Here is a 17650-nt window from a genome sequence, read left to right as displayed (position 1 = left end):
ACCGAAATAATTGACCGTCTGTCAAAGACGCTAAAAAAATGATTTATTATATAAAAATATTCATTACGATTACTGAGCATTTCGCTGGAACTCCTTAAGCGTCAAGCAATCTGAATGATCTTTTCGTGGTTTCCATTTACGCGTAACGCAAAATATGATTGTTTTATTAAAAAAGCATTCATGAAGGCAGCAATGTTTAAATATTTACATAAATTATGAGTTATTCAATCTTTATTCCTTGTTAAATCAAAACAAAATGAAGAGCATTTGATTGTGGGCAATTAAATACACACACACACACACACGCACGCACGCACGCACGCACGCACGCACACACACACACACACATATATATTATAATAATAATTTGAATAATTATTTGTGCAAAGGCATTAATAAGGATCGGAAATTAATAGATAGTACAATCGAATTCATAATAAATGCTACAAATAATTATTTCTAATTCTCATCGGAAAATTTAACAAATTTACGATTACGAAAATTTAACAAAATTAATTATGGCTTATATTTTGTTTTAAAAAAATATGTCATTAATGTGCATTTTTAATTCTAACGATTTTAAAACAATAATAGTAAACTTATAAAATTCAAAGGATTTTAGTTTTGAACTCGTTCTGTTAAATCATATTTTTAAATATAAAAAAAAGCTAATATAAGCATCTATACTTCAGTTATAATAGAACCAGACTCTCCAAACTAATAACTATGGTTGAATAAGCAAATATCCTTCCTTCGATTTTAATTAACCTAAGTTCTGTAAACCGAAACTAAACAAAACCGAAACTATAGTATATAATTGCTCGTAATCTGAATGATCTCTGCTTTTAAAGCTTCAATAAACTAACAAATAAATTATGAGCAATGAATAGACATCTTTAAACAATATACAAAATAATATACTGGTTTACGGAAATGAAAAAATTTTAGAATTTAAATTAAATTGCTTTTTAATGATCAACATCGATTACGCGCAATGCTAAGGTACGGCGGGGATGTTAGAAAATAATCACTGGAACGACGCGAACGCCACTTTTTGTGCGTAAAACCGGTCTGTCAAAAGCGTGTTGCTTTTCTGAACCCCCCCGGGGAAAGTTAAATGTCCTTATCCCCTATATTAGTCCCTGGTGACTGTGAATGTAGCAAATGACATGTAAATAAACAAAAATGGAAAACCACGAGTTGGGGAAAAAGAAAATGCATAGGGGAAAAAAAGTTGACCGTTCACAAATCGCTGACTTTTTTTCTGCTAGCTATCAAGCCACTACTATAAACTTCATTAATAGAAACACAGAGCTATAAGCTAAAGCGGAGAGCTCGCCGCACTTTTCTCATGGATCCATTTATATCATCAACAATTACAAATGAGCGCGCAAAATGGAAAACTGATTTTATTCGCGATTCTTATTAATTAAATAATCAATGATTGGAATGATCTATACAGAAAAAAAGATTATAATTACAATTCTAATGCCTTTTTAACGTGAGTAAACAAAGTTAATATTTAAAGTAATGTCCGTTAGCGATTTAGAATGCTCTTTGTATGTATCCTATAATTTTATAAACTTTTTTTTGTGAAATATATATTCTGTACTCTAATTAAACTAATAACCTATATAGGAAAATAATGCCATTGTAAGATTTCTCTAATAATATAAAATCACGATAAAAATGGTGAGAAAATGGAGGATTTCATTAAAAGCTCCACTGCTGTCTACAGTCCGTATACCCAAGTAGCACTCAATATCGATCGATCTCGAAAAAACTTCGCTTACGACGTCGATCGATGTTCTTCCGAAACATCGATCTGTGTGAAAACGTCAGATTTTATTAATATTGTATACGACATTGTAAAATTCATATAGATTGATATTTCAATAACGCCGTAGAATGTCGAGTTTGAAAAGAAACATATTCCACGGCGTCTACAGACACAGTAAAATTCCGATCAGAGTTGACAATTTTTAGGACAGTATGGATTAATCCACGGTTTAAACCGTCCTGTCCAAAACCCTTTTACTCAAATTATGTCACAGTTTTATCTGAACAATATTTAAAAGGTAAAATAAACAAAGAACTTATAGCATATTGGTAATTAAATCTACTAGAGAATATTTGTTTTTAAAAGTATAATGTTTTATTAATATTGTTTGACTCTTCAATTTAAACTAAGAAAGATTAATCAGTAATCAAATACAATTGGATTTCTTATTCAATAGTACATAACTGAAGTTTGACATTGCCATACAGGTTAAGCTATTAGGGACTAAGTGCTTGGTTAGTCATAAACAGGTTTATTTATCTATAGTACTATTCAAGACTACTTTTATTTCATTCATGTTCAATTCTTTTAGCATAGTGGTAATACATCACCAGTGTCAGTAACTGAAACTGATGTTATGCCCTTTCAAAACTGTTAATACATTTTTCAGTTATTTTGTATTTCCAATTTAAACTAATATATTAATATTTAAAAAAAATTTTTTTTGATAAATAGATGACTTTTTTATCATCCTGTAATGCAGAAATTATAAAAATTTTTAAAAAAAATATTGTGAAAAATAAAAGGTTAATTTTTATTCAAATTTAGTATTTTTTTTAAAAAAATATTATTTTTTAATATTGCATTATTTATCCTTATGCAAAAGCATAATTTATCAGTATAAAAAGCATATTTATATTTAAAGGATGAGGTATTCACTTCTGTCGTTCAATGAATTGGGGAGCTTCAAAAATTATAAACCTTTCCCTATTATATTATATTATTTTCCTTTAATAAGTTAAAATAAATTGTATGAAAAATATCAAATATTTATTGATATATGTAATTATTATGTGCACAATGGTTACACACTTAAAATTTTTATCTTTTACCAAAGTTCAAGGTTTTGGACTCTTTAAGACAGTTTAGGACGGTTTTAGTCAGTTTAAGACAGTAAAACCAAAGTGTACTGTCAAAAACTAGTTTAGGACGTCCAAACCCTGGTTATTTGGAAAAAAAATGCGCAGGTAATGTAGGATATAAATAATTATTTTATAAGCTTTTGCACTCCAGGCTGTACAATGCAGTTGCAAATTCGATTCATTAGATTTATAATGAGTAAAAAGAAATCCTACAGATTTATATTGTGCAAAATTTGTCCAGGATATCTTGAGAAGAGTTACATGCTCAGTTCCTACTTAACAGAAAACTTAACTATTTCCATGTTTCCAGACAATAAGCATTCTGCAAACTAGTGCGCATAAATTTCATATTGTTTTTAACATTACCTTAAAATAAAATATCTGCAAGTATTTATAACCTAGTCATAAACCAAATTTTATGGGTTAACGACTACGTGCGTACAACTCCGTAGCCTTGTAATTTTGAACCCAATCCAGAAGACTTAACCCGCATTTGCGTTACATGGAGAGGAAGACCACGAGAACCTCCCACAGTTAGCCTAACAGTAAGTGAACTCTAACCCATGATTTCTACCACTGAAGATATTTCACATCAGCATTGTGGTCAGTGCAAGCCAGATGCAGAATTCGTATCGACTGGGATTCGGACCCGGTTCTCCTCATTAGAAGGTAAACGCTCTATCCCCTGAGTCATCACGGCTCGTGAAATAGGTATTGGAGATGGTCATACCTGCCCTTTTCGAGCATTGTAGATGGAATGTAAAAAGTGAATATTAATGAAGGGCATGATAATTATTTTCAGCTCAACTATGATTAGGGCTGCAGGTTTGTCGCGGCACGAATTTCCGCAATGATTTCCGCGAAATTGTCATCTTTTTACCTGAAATCCGCAAATTTCTCAATATGTCTTAACTTGCGCGAAAATTGCTTAAAATTTGATTTTTTAAAAAAATTTTTATTTATTATTTTTTATTAAACAGAATTTTTTATTTTCCTGAACCTTAAATTGAACATGTGAAACTGATTAGATGTGTAGGGGAGTGAATCAATAGCAAAATGACATGAAAATAGTTCAGAGATAAGAGATAATCACAATCTTGTCAACTAAGGTGGTCTTTCTACACTTAGGGAGGGTAATTACCTTCCTGAAGTCAGTAAAAGTACAAAAGAAATTGGAATCCCAAAAGAAGGAAAATGTTATAAATCAAATCTTTGACAGAAAATTTTTTATACATGCTATTGCACTGGGCAATGAAATTTCTACTGCCTTTCTACATATCTAGTTAATTTTTTCTAGGCGGTTTCTTGTGATTCCTTAAATATGGATCAGTTTCTGAGATGAAGGGAGGGACTAGTAGTTAGTAGGGACTTGTAACTAGTAGTTTGAATGTAGAATGTTTGAGTTTTCACAGCAATTACTTCTTACAAAACAACGGTTGCAAGTTGGTGAAAGAAAATTGATCGAGTTTTGGAAATCAAAGACCGAACGCTCCAAAATTGGCAAAAGTGGCGTTGATGCAGAAAAATTGTTTTCTAAGTATAAAAATGTATTAAGTGATGAAAGACGAAGGATAAATGAGAATAATCTGACAATGTACAATGCTTTGTACCGAAATTCTGTTCATTTAAATAAAAATATTAATATTGCTTGAAATTCAAAGAAATACTTTTGTTGTGTATTTTTAAGCTTTTTTTATTATTTGCGCAATTTCTGTCTTTTGCATCATTTATATAATAAATTTTTTTATGTTTAGATTTTTTTTACGATTTTTCTGCGAATTTGGGGTCTTTTTTCCCTCTGCAAACTTGCAGCCCTAACTATGATTTATGAATCAAAATTAAAGACTTAATTTCTTGTTTTAAAGTAACCACATTTTACACATATGTAAATTAGTTTTCTGATTTTTTAGCATTAGTGAAACATACATGATCTTTAGACAAGATTCAGTCACTGAAAATTAGTAATTTAGAATATTGCACTATAACACTAAAAACTCAAAAAATAATAAAATATTATAATAGCTGTAGTAGTTATGTAGAGTAAGCTGCGATCTAATTTACTTTTATCATTTGTTGAGTAAAAAATGTTGCCAAAATATCTATTAGGGCTAATATGGTTGTCAAGTGTTTAAATGAAGTATAATTTTTATTGAACAGTGAGGAATAATATACTAAAGGAATTCGTGAATATGAGAATTTATTAATTTGATATAATTTAATAGTTAACCAACTTGGACATAAAAAAATGAGGAAATCGACATAATTCTTGCAACATATATACTTATTCAGGGGTCTGTCCAGGCCGAATTTACTACCGTTTAGCGGTACCTTCACAAATTCAACTTTAGGAAAAACGGTAGTTTCATAAATTCAACTTCAGGAAAAACGGTAGTTTCACAAAATACTTTTTCTTAAAATGTTATTTTTTTATCCCTTAAGAAATGATAAATCCATATTTTTACCATATTTTTCTGTTGATTTTTCAATATAATTTTTAATTTTTCACAAATTATGTCTAAATTTTCGCAAAATAGGTACCTCTCAGAAAAACCTAGACAGACCCCTGATATTAAATACAGTAAATATGTACTTCATACATATAAAATACATTTATCTAATTCTTTATCTTTCTTTCGATTTTTTATCTAATTTCTTTTCTTAATTTGTAGATAATCCACAGAATATGTATCAAACTCGAAGGCAGCTTTTAAAAGTGAATACTGGGCTCCAAAACTCTGCTCACCCTGAGGTATCCAAAATAAATTTACGTAAAAGAGGTAAAGAACCTTCGTGTGAATCTCTTTCCAACTCTGCAAAAACAATTTGTATTCAAAGTATTGACAAAGAGAATGTAACAACCGTTGATAGTGTTCAGTTACCTAAAAGCAATAAGCAAAATGGTAAAATCAAGCCATCTAATGTCTGCAGGGATAAGACAGTTATTCATGAAGCTGAAAATCGCTCCAAAAGCCAGCAGAAAGAAAAAAGTAAAGCTAAGAAACGTCAAGTTTTGACCACCAAAGAAAATGTTAATTTTAAATCTGTGGGTAAAACGGTAAATTCTGTTGTAAATAATTTGATTTATAACAAATGCCTTAAAAAAGGCTCTAAGGTACTTGGTGAAAAAATTAAACAATCTGTTGTAGATGTATACGATATAAATGTTGACGATGATTTGAAGAAGGAAGAACTAGATTTGAAAAAAGTCAAAAAGCTGAAACTTAAGGATAAAAAAGAAAAAATTTTAAAAAAGAAAAAATGCTTAAATAAATCGACTAAATTAGCTGCTAAAGATAAGGATATAATTCAAAGTTTTAAAAACAAAACTGAGATTCAGAGTCAAGTGATAAGTTCTTTAACATCTAAAAAATGCAATGATTTAAATATACAGGAGGTGAACCCTATAAAGAGTTTTCCAAAGTCTGAACAAGTCGATTCCTCAAAACTCGTAGAAGAATTTTGTTTGGAAGTAAATGTTAAAAATAAAGATTCCGGTAAATTAGTTTTAAGGGAAACTACTCCTGTGCGAGAGTTAGATTTTAATCCTCCAAATGAGGGCAGTGTAAACTCTGGTGCTTCTGAACGTCTTCCAGGTTTAATGCAACTCACTTCTACTCCACAAAATGCTGAGTGCCCATGCCCTACTTTTACTTCGCCTGTATTCAGCTTTGATGCGCGACTCTCTGAAGTTCCTACAGCTCCTTTATTGTCAGAAGTTGCCGCTGACATGGTAGGTTGTCGTGAAAAGTTACCAGATGAAAATGACCCTGAATATGTGACTGCATCCAATGACTATTCTTTGGTACTTTTTGGATCACCTCAAAAAGATGAAGAAAAAATAAATGAGGGGAAAGTATTGCACTTTGCCGCTGATGATGAGAGAAAAAACAAAAATAAGAAGAAAAAACCTGATCCTATTGTGCAGAAAAAATCAAATGCTGAGGTAATTTTTAAACTTCACTTTGTTTTAAATTCATTTGAATCTTAGAGAATTTGTTAAGGGGTGACCATACCAGGGGAGAAATTTTTCATCGCAAATTCTCTTTCTCTTTCATTACTAATTTAAAAGAAAGAAAAAGTGAGTACAAGCAAACTTAGAGTAATCAATGAAGTTTCAATCAAGAAGAAAAATATCAAAATGAAAACAAATTATTGGAAGAGAACTTTTCCATTCCGAAATCCTAAGTTATTGTCTAATAATTTATTTTCATTTTGATATTTTAAACAGGGTGCGTAGCGTTTTTAAAAAGTGCTTAAAGGTGCTTTTTTTCATCTGGTGTTTTTAAAAAGTGCTTAATTTTCCCTTTTCCAAAATGAGATTTTTTTCTTTACCATGTCGATTTTCGCCACGTATTATGCAAAAGCATGATTTTCTCATTGTCCTATTCAAAGTTTTCACATTTTATTCAACCACAATCTCTTTCGGTGTACTCTCGGTCCGTAGCGAAAGCGCCAATCATTTTACCTGTTTGATAAAATACTTGCGAGTCCGCTTGTGCATATACTCAGTTGAGTTCGGTGAGATTATTGCACTCGGCTGCATTTCTCAATTTCAGGCTTCATTTCCACCCTCTGATATCGAACTGAAAAATCTCTTTATCATTTTATAATGGCTAATACAGTCAAACCTCGATATCTCAAACTTTAAGGGAGACGAGAAAAATTTGAGACATCGAAAATTCGAATTATCGAAAATCTCATGTTATCGATGGTAGAATAAAGAAAAATGCTCTTTACATACCTTATTTACTATTCCATATTTACTCTAAAAACACTTTTTACACTTTCATTTAAAAAAAGATTCAATTGTTGTTTGCTTTAGAGATGTGTAAGAAAGTTTGTCTATAACACTTTCTAAGTGGACTATAGCTTTAAATGTCTCCTCTGGCATATTCGGCTGCCTCTGTAAACTCGGCTGCCGGTAAATCATCGATTTCCTCATCCTCTTCTTCTGATAGTTCACAAGAAGCTTTCGTTTGAGCGATGATATCATTGCCATCCCACTAACCACACACTGTTACTGCATCATACACGTTTACAAACAATCCAGACTTCTTGAAACCATTCATTATCGTAGAGGAAGACACATCATTTCATGCCTTGTCAGCCATTCTTAAAACTTTTTATTTTTTTTGGAATATTTTTTTAATTTTAGAAAAAAAAATCTGCACTATTTACAGAAAAAAAATTCAAGTTATCGAGGGGTTAGAAAAAAAAATTTGTGAAATCAAGTTTTTTTTAACATTAAGTGTAGGATGAAATATGAAGGGAATTTTTTTTTTCTTTGAGATATCGAAAAATTCGTGAAATCGAGGTTCGAGTTAGCCAGATTTGACTGTATACTAATCAAGAAAAGAGTTATTTGTCAGAAACTAATTATTTTATCATGATCATGTAAAGTCTTTGAAAATTATTTTGCATTTTGTAAGTGTATATAGTGCTTCAAAATATTTTTTGAGTACTTAAAAAATGCTTAAAATATGCTTATTTTGTGTTGAAAGATTTGGCTATGCTTCCTGAATGAAGTTTAAATTGCTGGGGGGAAAATATCAAAATGCAAACAAATCATTGGAAGAGAACTTTTCCATTCCTAAGTTATTGTCTAATAATTTACTTTCATTTTGATATTTTAAAAATTTCTCTTCAGTATTTATGGCTTACTCTAGGTTTGTTTGAACTCACTTTTTCTTCATTTTAAAGTAGTTATGATAAATGTATTTTAAGTGTAACGAATTTTTTCCCGTGGTATGGCCTTCTCTTAATACAGTAGAAAGTCTTTTTAACAAAAGCCTTGAAACTTAGTGAACATTTTTAGGGACCATTTACTAATTTACATTTGTAATATGGATTTTTTATTTTCCTTTAATTCTTTACATATCTTTAAATTCAGCGTGATCGATAATTTCAAGTAAGTCTTGTTAATGTTTTGTTGCATGTGCTTTTATAAATAACTTTTATTTGAATCTAAAAAATACACTCAATAATCTTTTTAAATAATAGTTAATTATAATTTTGAATAAATTTTTTTTCATAATTAAATAAAGTAATTATTAGTTAAAAAAATAGATTGAAGCACTTAATATTGAATATCTTTAAAATTGTGTATAAATTGTTTTTATGGTGCCTAATATAATCAAGAAAAGAATTCTTTGTCAGAAACAAGTTATTTTATCATGATCATATTTAGTCTTAGGATATTATTTTGCATTTTAATGTATTTATGAAAAACTTTCAATAATAGGAAGAAGAAATTTTTTTTATTAGTACGCATATCTTAATTACAGGGTTAGTATTTTGATGTCAAAAACCTGTGGAAAGGTATCAGAACTTGTCGGAATGCGATTAAGACTGTCAAAAACCTGGGACAAGTTTCTTTATTAACATTGGGGACATATTATTAGACATTAAAACATGCACAATACTTTGCATTATATACTGCTAATAATTTATATTAATATATCACTTGTAAAAAAAAGTATAGCAAAATCATTATATTATTAATTACTTTTTGTAAAAGCATGGTACTCTTAGTATATTATAACTGTGAGTTGTTAATTATTATCAATCTAAATATTGATTATTTTATGCCACAATTTAGACAGATTTTTTAGCTTAAGTAAATCTAAAGTGGTCGCCAATAATTGTCAAATCACTTATATAAAAAAAATTTTTTTTTTTACTCTTAATGTTTGTTATTATTACCTATAATAATTATAAGTAATAATTATAAGTTAATTATAATAATTATAAGTTACTTATAGTAATGTTTGTTATTATTACTTATCTGCAGGTTAGCAGAATATGTCTAATTATGAGAGAGAGGTTTTGAGGGAATTTCAGGCAGTCAAAGGAAAATTTTCAGTCTAAAAAAAATTCTTGCAAATTTTTTTATTTTTAAAGAATGTGTCATTTTACAAAGTTTTCCTTGTTAAAACACATTAAATGTCAATATTTGCATTTATTAGTTTGAATTCTGAAGGCTGAATATTTGTTACATTCCTACTTTTTGGTGACCTCTTTAAAAGTCAATGCCCCCCACTAGGAGAAAAATGTCTTTGTTTGGATCCGATGGTCAGGGTGTCTGCGCACCTGAAAAGTCATGAGAAATCATGGAAAGTCATGAATTTCGGTGTTGAACAAAATTTGTCATGGATTTGGGTCACTGAAAAATCTAATTTTTAAAATGGAATTTTGGAATTTCATGGTGTTCCTCCCCAATTTCATGGTGTTCAGAATATCTGAATTTATAACAAAATCCCCACTCACAGTCATATTTTATTAAAGTATAAAACGTTTTTTATCGCATTCTTTAGAAATTATGGTGTTCTTTCAAAAATGAAAGAAAAAACATCATTTCTAGAACGAATTAGCTTTTAAACTTCTGTAATTTCAGAATTTTTCTTAATATTTTTTATTATTTTTTTTATCAATTTAAAATTCTTGCTGAAGCTATCCCCAGTCATTGGGGATTTTTTTTAAACTCCAAAATGAGATCAGAAAAATCGGGAGTATTTCTTTCCTTTCCGATGAACAAGAAAAGTAGCTTTAGAATATAATTCTGCCAAAAAAAATTGTATGCTTTTGTATTTTTTTTCAGCTATTTTATTTCTTCAACTCTTTCTTTACTCTGTTTTTTAAATTTAAAATCTATAAATATGAAGATCCGGAGTATAACATTTTTGGTTATACCTATCGTTTCAGTTACTGTTATTATAATGCTTTTTTAAATTTATTGTTGTGTTTTCGTCGGAGAGAATAGTAACTTCTTTTATGTCATGAAAAATTCTTGGAATTAGTCGTGAAAAGTCATGAATTTGAAAATCTGAAATGTAGCAGATATCCTGTATAGTTTCAATCACACAGTGTTTATTTCACTCTGCTTAAACAACTTTTTTTAATGCCTTTTCAGAAAGAAGAAGAAGAAGCTTTTTATAAGAGTTTTAATCAGCAACTTTCTGAAATTGAGGACTATGAACTTTGTATTGAGTAATATTGCTGAGAAAATGGTTTGTATAGCTTTTTTTCTTTCTTTCTTTCCCCCCGCTTAACCACTTCTCTGATTATCCCGAGTTATCTTGGGTATATATATATTGCAGATATTTATTATCCTGCGTAAACACGGGCACAACAGAATTTGTCAATACGTTTTGTTTTATCACATTTTTATTCGACTGGAAGCAAAACAAAAAAATAATAATAATCTGCTGTGATTGGAAGTTTGCCATGTCTTGTATCTGAGTTTTGCCATTTGCAGGGACCGCAGACGTGTTTTGTACAATTGTATATACGATGGTTGATAAATTTACATCAAAGAAAGAATTTAAAAAATGGCATTCCCGAGCAAAAGTGAAGGTAATGCAGATGATTTTTCAAATAATGAAGATGTGAACATATACAAAGACTAATATTTAACTTTTTTAATTTGCCCGAGATAGTTTGGGATAGTAAACTAACCGTAAATTAAATATTTTTTACGCATAAAAAATTAAAACTTCTACTTAGAACTTGTGTATTTTGTTTTATTTTAGTTCCTTGTATTTATTAATAAAATAAAAAATGTGTAAATTTTTTGCATTCTTTTTTTTTTTTCAAAAAAATTGACAAGGGAAGCAGTTAAGGAATATTGAACGATTGCAAAAGTTTGTTACAGTTACAAATGACCAACAAATAACACCCGTGAGAAACTGAATACAAAAATACGGGCCAAACAACAAGAGCTAGTGTCTTCTTTAAATATATATTGGCTTGTAACATCACCGACAGTTCTTGAAGCCCTAAGCTGCAGCGGGTGGTTGAAGACACTGCAGTTTCTTTGTAGCTAACTACAACTACTTTCGAAATGTAGTCACTACTTCGCTACTTTTAGAGGACAAACTTAACTGGAGAACTTAATTTTCACCAATATTCAAAATGATTTTGATTAAAAAATTGGCTTGGTTAAGTATGAGGAGATACTAAGTAGTTTTAATTTTTATATTTACGAAAAAATATTTTTTTTTTATTCTTAAGTTTTTTTTTTTACGAATTTGTTCTTTAAACTTTCAAATTCTATGCTTTTCTCGACAGTGATTTAAGAAATGCTAGGAAATTATCAAATATTTGTGATTTAAGTGATCGATGCTTTTTTTATATCATCCAAGAAATTAAGTACAATACAAAAAACAAACCACCCTGAACAATGTTTGGCTAAAAATTGTTTATACGATTGAATTAATAAATTTACTCTTTTTGCTGTAGTCTTCTTAAATCTGAATTAATTGATATCGATGGGAGAAACGTAACGATGATAATAATGGGAGAAACGTAAAGCAAGAGTGGAAAAGTTGATAAGAGTGGCATGAGTATTTTTAATTTCAATTTTCTATTAACTGTATGTGAAATGATCTGTTGGTTAAAACTTCTTTTGGTTATACCCATATAAGTTTATGTTTATTTAAATAATGAGTGCTTTTGAAACCTATTTTAAATGTGTATTTAGTGTATATTTATACTTAAGAAAAGCGGTGTAATTTTCAGTAATGTTTTCTAATCTAAATAATTTACATTCACTAGATATCTATTGAATAATTACCTCCCTTTCTTTAAATTCAATAGAATATTGAGTTAGAACAAAAAGGTTTATATCAATTAAAGGATAGTTTTTAGAGATGTAACCATTATCCGACATCCCGTGGCAGAATCGCAGTGACATTGTCTCGGAACGTTGCAGAGTTCTTGCAGAAAGATTTTTCTTTTGAAAAGCAAATAATTGTACTTTTCTTTTCTACAGAATTTTAGACGTGCTCAATTTACGCGATAGTATCGTAATTCGATATAATGTTTCGATTGTATTTTCAGCAGTTATTGATTTAGATTTTCATGTGGTTTTTAAATATCTCGATATATTTTAAACAATATGGAAAATTGAAGTCGTGCATTTGTGTATTTACTTATTATAATGCAAATATTCTATTGAATTTTCAGCAGTTATTGCTATTGATTTCTCCGTAGTTTTTAAATCTGATATTTTTTGTATGATATTATTTATTGCAACAACCTAATTTCGAAACGAAACATGCATTAGAGGAGTCTTGATTTCGTAATCTATCTTTTTTTTTGTGGTAATTACAACTACGTTTTTTACTGATTTTTAATTATTGATTATTCTTTATTGGGATAATTATTTGCAAAATGTAAAGAAGAAAAAAATTTGTGCATCCTTCTCCATCATAATGCAAGAATATCACCTATAATATTAGAATAAAAAATTATGACATGTTCAATTAAAATGCATACTATAGTTTTTTTTTTTTTTTTGTGAACACAGCACTTTTGTTATTTTAAATTAGTAACATGTATGTTTGTTATTATTAAGAGTATCTTTCAGAAAGATATTAGTGCTAAAGAGTTTGGTCGCAGATAGTTCGAAAATAGTTCTGCCACAGGAATTCGGCTTTTGCCAAATATTTGATTGAAAGTTCCGCCAAATATTTGCAAGCAAAGTATTTTTTGAAAAAGTATTTTTCAATGAAGTTTTTTTTTTCAGGGAGGAATTTGAATAGATTTAATAAAGAATAATCTGAAATCGTATTTTTTACTATTCATTATTAGAAATCAGTGGCGTAGTTTTGGGGACAAAACCCCCTCTGAAATTAATCATTACTTGCTTAATGAACTATTGTATGATAAGTTGGATGTAGATAGAATAAAATGTTCATTATTCATTCTTTAAAATTTAAATGTTTGGAATATATTCATATATATCGAGGTTCCCAGCAGATCACTGAAGTAAATTGTCACTGGCTGCGGTCAGTGTGAGGGTGGGTGACCACTTGGATCAGTCTGTGTACGGACCGAGGTTGTTCTCGTTAAACTGTTCTACCGTTTCGTGTGCAGGTCAATGGACTATCGAAACTGGGGTGGCATCCCCATTTGCAAAGGTTCAAAATTGTGGTGGCATGTCTTTGGATCATCCTCAGGGATGTCTCCCAGACCGACGCCTATAGCCCATTGTGCAGCTCTAGTGCAACGTAAATTAGCAAAAGCTACATTATATATATATATGCATATTTGGTCATAACCGATATCCCACCTCGAATATACATTAAAACTACGCCACTGTTAGAAATAGTTTTTACTCATATTTGTTAAGTTCTAAAACTTATGTTTTGTTAAATTATATTCTGTAAGGCAAATGGAAAAGTGAAACTTGAAGAATTTAAAATAGATTACTTTACGCTGAACTATAAGTTTTTCACAGCTGATTTTTTTGTTTCAATTATATTGTAAGTCAATTACAACTATTAAAATTTTTTTCAGATTCTCTTTTGCTTTTTTTTTATTAACTTTTTTTTATCAGCGTTTTTTATATGACAGCATTTCTATGGAAAAGAATTTCTATCTGGAAAAGTTAAATTAAAATTTTTAATAATTAAACTTTTGTGTTTAAAAATTAAGAAAAATTTTTGTTTCGTTTTTTCTTTTTTATAAGCATTTGTTTGTATAAAAAATTTTGATTATGATGTGCAATTAAAAGTGTTTCAATTAGACATTATTCATCACTTTTTTGTTGTTGAAAAAACAGTAGTTATAAAGCTGAAGTGTTGAGGTTTCAAATTTTCTCTCAAAAATTAAGGCCAATTTTCTGTTTTACTTTTGTGTCTTCTTTTTTTATGGGCGTTTTTATGATAGCACTACATTTTTAAAAGCATTTCTGATAGACTTATCTCTTTTAACGTTTTATGGCTAATTTTTTTCCAGAAATTATTTTTAACATTAAAATTTTGTTTTCAGAATTAAGAAAATATTTTTTTTCATTTCCCTTTTTCTTTTCTTCAACTTTACCACTTTAGTTTTTTTTTTTTTTTTTTTGTACACAGCATTTAGTTTTTTTTTTTTTTTTTGGATCATTTTTTTATTTATCTATTTTTTTTCTCCTTTACCTGATACCAATAACATTGCTTAGTTTTTATTATTTTTCAATAATGACAAAACTTCATATATAAAATTATTTATATATGCATAAAAAAATCATTACTATATTTATATATATTGTTGCTTTTCAGCTGTCAAATATTTGGTATTCGGCTAAATTAGTATTCTTACAACTCTAATAATTTCAACCAACATATTTACAATTATAACTATAACATTGTTTTTAAATCTTAATTGTATCATTATATTTTATCAGATATGCTTTGTTTGGTAAATGTGAAACAAAAAAATAATTTATGGCAACGTTGATTATAATACCTTGCATATGTTGAGACTCGGGCTCAGGTGACCAGTTCGAAAACCAGTCTGGGTAATTAATTTGCCCTCAAATGCACAATCTCTGAATCTGAGTATGTTGTTTTCCCGTAAGTTTTTTTTCTGCAGGGATGAGATTTTTCCGCTTTTTAGCGGATTTCCGTTTTTTTTTCGCTTTTATCTCTTAAATTTCAGTTTTTTTTATCAGAAGTTCAGATTTTCTTAAAATTTCCATTTTTTTTATAAGTATTCCGCTTTTTCAGAAAATTCACCGATTTTCAAAGAGAAACAGAAAATTCATAGCTACCAATCCTTTCTCATTTTTACTTATTTGACCTATTTTCTCCCCTTTTACACGCAGCACATAAGATTTTCCGAATTTTTTACCCGCCCTCCAGATAGATCCGATTTTCGAAGTTCAAACGAGGCTGCTTCTGACAAGCCTTTTAGAGGTCCCAAGCCTGGAATCTGCTAATATCTCGATTCTTATTCACACGATTTTAATATCAAACATAGCTTTTCATATTTGTGTGTTGCGATTCTTATTCACGCAATTTGAATATTGTGCGTTGCGATTCTTATTCACGCAATTTGAATATTGTGCGTTGCGATTCTTATTTACGAGATTTAAAAATCCGATATTGTGATTCGTATTTACGTCTTTTTAAAAACCTATGTAGTGACTCTTATTCACACAAGTTTAAAATTCAATGTGCTGATTTGCTCATGTGGTTTGTAATATCAAGCATTGATTTTCGTATTTATACAAGATTTTGAAATAAGGCATTGGGATTCGCATTCACGCATTCTTAAAGTTATGCATCATAATTCTTATTTATGCAATCTAAAAATTACACATCATGATTCGTATTTAAGCTATCTAAAAATTATGAATCGTGATTTGTATTTACGCGTTTTAAAAATTCTATATCCCACTTTATATTTTCTCATTTTCAAAATCGTATATCTATTTTCATATTCATGCGATTTCAAAATCCATAATTGTTATTCATATTCACGCAATTTTAAGATCAACTATCGCGATTCTTGTAAGAAGTAAATTTTTTTTTTCAAATTAGTTACTATAAAGGTGACTGTTTTTCTAACGACGATTATTAGTATATGTAAGTGTTACAACATCAGAGAAACTGGAAGGGAATATATTCAAAACTTACATTCTGTGCTTGCAAAGAAGAAAAAATAGGATTTGTCACAAGATGTTTGAAGATGGTATTCGATTACGGATATATAAATATATCCGTAATATTACTTTTTAAATTATATTGGAAAAAAAAAACTTTAACAATGGACCGAATAATTATGTTCATATTATAGTCTAATCTAACTACAGCCCTCTGAAACATATCAATAACAGTGAAGTAGAAATATATAGTAACTCCTAAACATACAAAAATTGCTATTTTAGTTTGAAAAATTACATGACAATCAGCAACTGTTTAGATAATTGTTTCTTATTTGATAAGAATTTTGCATTTTATAGCATAAATAACAGCAATTATAAATAAAATTTTGATGATGAATTAACTCTTTTTACCCAAATTTTTTTAAAAATTAAATGTGTGATTTATAGCAAATTTGCTATAAATCACATAACAGTATTTATTAAAAGAAATGAAATATTAATATATAATCTAGGTAGTTTTCATTTGCTAAACCAGGTAGTTTTTCAAGTAGTAATTGTCTCTTATGTGAACTGAGGAAAAATATAATTTCCAGCTTTATTTTTTCAATTGGGAATTTTTTTTTCACTAAATGTTAAGTATCAATGTAATCGTTTGTATAATAATAGATTAGTACACAATTGTATGTCAACACATTATTTATTACCTTAAATTGTCTGGAATTTATTGTTAAAGGGTTGCGCTTGCGTAAAATTTAATATCGTGGAAATTCAGCTTTTTTTGCGTTGTGGCTAATCTCATCCCTGTTTCTGGCATAATATCTAGTACTGAACATATCTCTATGTTAGTTACATATTTATAATTGGTATTGACAAACTGATAAAAATTTTGTTACCTTTTTTTTTCTCAGTTAGTTTGTCAATTTTATTACGAGCAAAGACGGTAAGCTTTTTTTTTTTTTGTTTAAAATTTTCGTTCTATTAAATGTATTTTCTTTTCTAGGCTAGTGACTCTTTGTGTTGATGTTCATAGAAGATCTTGTATGCATGGAATACTTTTCATATCTATCATTTCATCTTATATCATTCTTCAGTATATTTGGTGTTAATGTGTATAAAATTACTTTATGTATGTCTGTATACATATAATTATTTTATTTTTAATTCTAGTTTTTTTTTCTTCATATAATTTTATTAGTTAGCCAAACAGATTACTTTAAAATGAAAGTGTATGAATGAAGCTATAATAACATTGAAAGAACATCCATTAAAACTGTACGAAAACATCTTCTCCAGTGTTTTCACATAAAATTTGTATTTTGTAACCAGAGAAGGTGCTTCATTAAAATATAGAAAGGA

General features: G+C 29.0%; 1 protein-coding gene across 2 annotated transcripts; it reads left to right on the top strand.

The window, feature by feature from the left end:
• The first annotated feature begins 1310 nt into the window (after positions 1–1310).
• Positions 1311–17650, top strand: LOC107440691 (uncharacterized). 2 transcript variants are annotated; one of them, XM_087157869.1, is made up of 4 exons: positions 1311–1501; positions 5592–6865; positions 10832–10928; positions 17295–17650. In XM_087157869.1, exons 2-3 carry the CDS (start codon positions 5606–5608, stop codon positions 10910–10912), a joined length of 1341 nt encoding a protein of 446 aa, XP_087013995.1. In that variant the 5' UTR covers positions 1311–1501; positions 5592–5605; the 3' UTR covers positions 10913–10928; positions 17295–17650. The 2 variants fall into 2 exon arrangements, with proteins under 2 accessions (XP_087013995.1, XP_087013996.1); XM_087157870.1 differs by lacking the exon at positions 17295–17650 and having other exon boundaries at positions 1419–1559; positions 10832–10919.

Source organism: Parasteatoda tepidariorum, chromosome 2 (assembly GCF_982258835.1).
Source record: "Parasteatoda tepidariorum strain Cologne lab strain chromosome 2, Ptep-v5.0, whole genome shotgun sequence".
Classification (NCBI taxonomy): Eukaryota; Metazoa; Arthropoda; class Arachnida; order Araneae; family Theridiidae; genus Parasteatoda; species Parasteatoda tepidariorum.
Note: the sequence above shows the minus strand (reverse complement) of the source record. Positions and strands in the feature narration are given on the sequence as shown.

Excerpts from the sequence above, each read along its gene's own strand:
- LOC107440691 (XM_087157869.1), top strand. The coding sequence starts at position 5,606 with ATGTATCAAACTCGAAGGCAGCTTTTAAAAGTGAATACTGGGCTCCAA. Across the intron at positions 6,866-10,831 it reads AGAAAAAATCAAATGCTGAG|AAAGAAGAAGAAGAAGCTTT; the intron begins GTAATTTTTAAA and ends ATGCCTTTTCAG.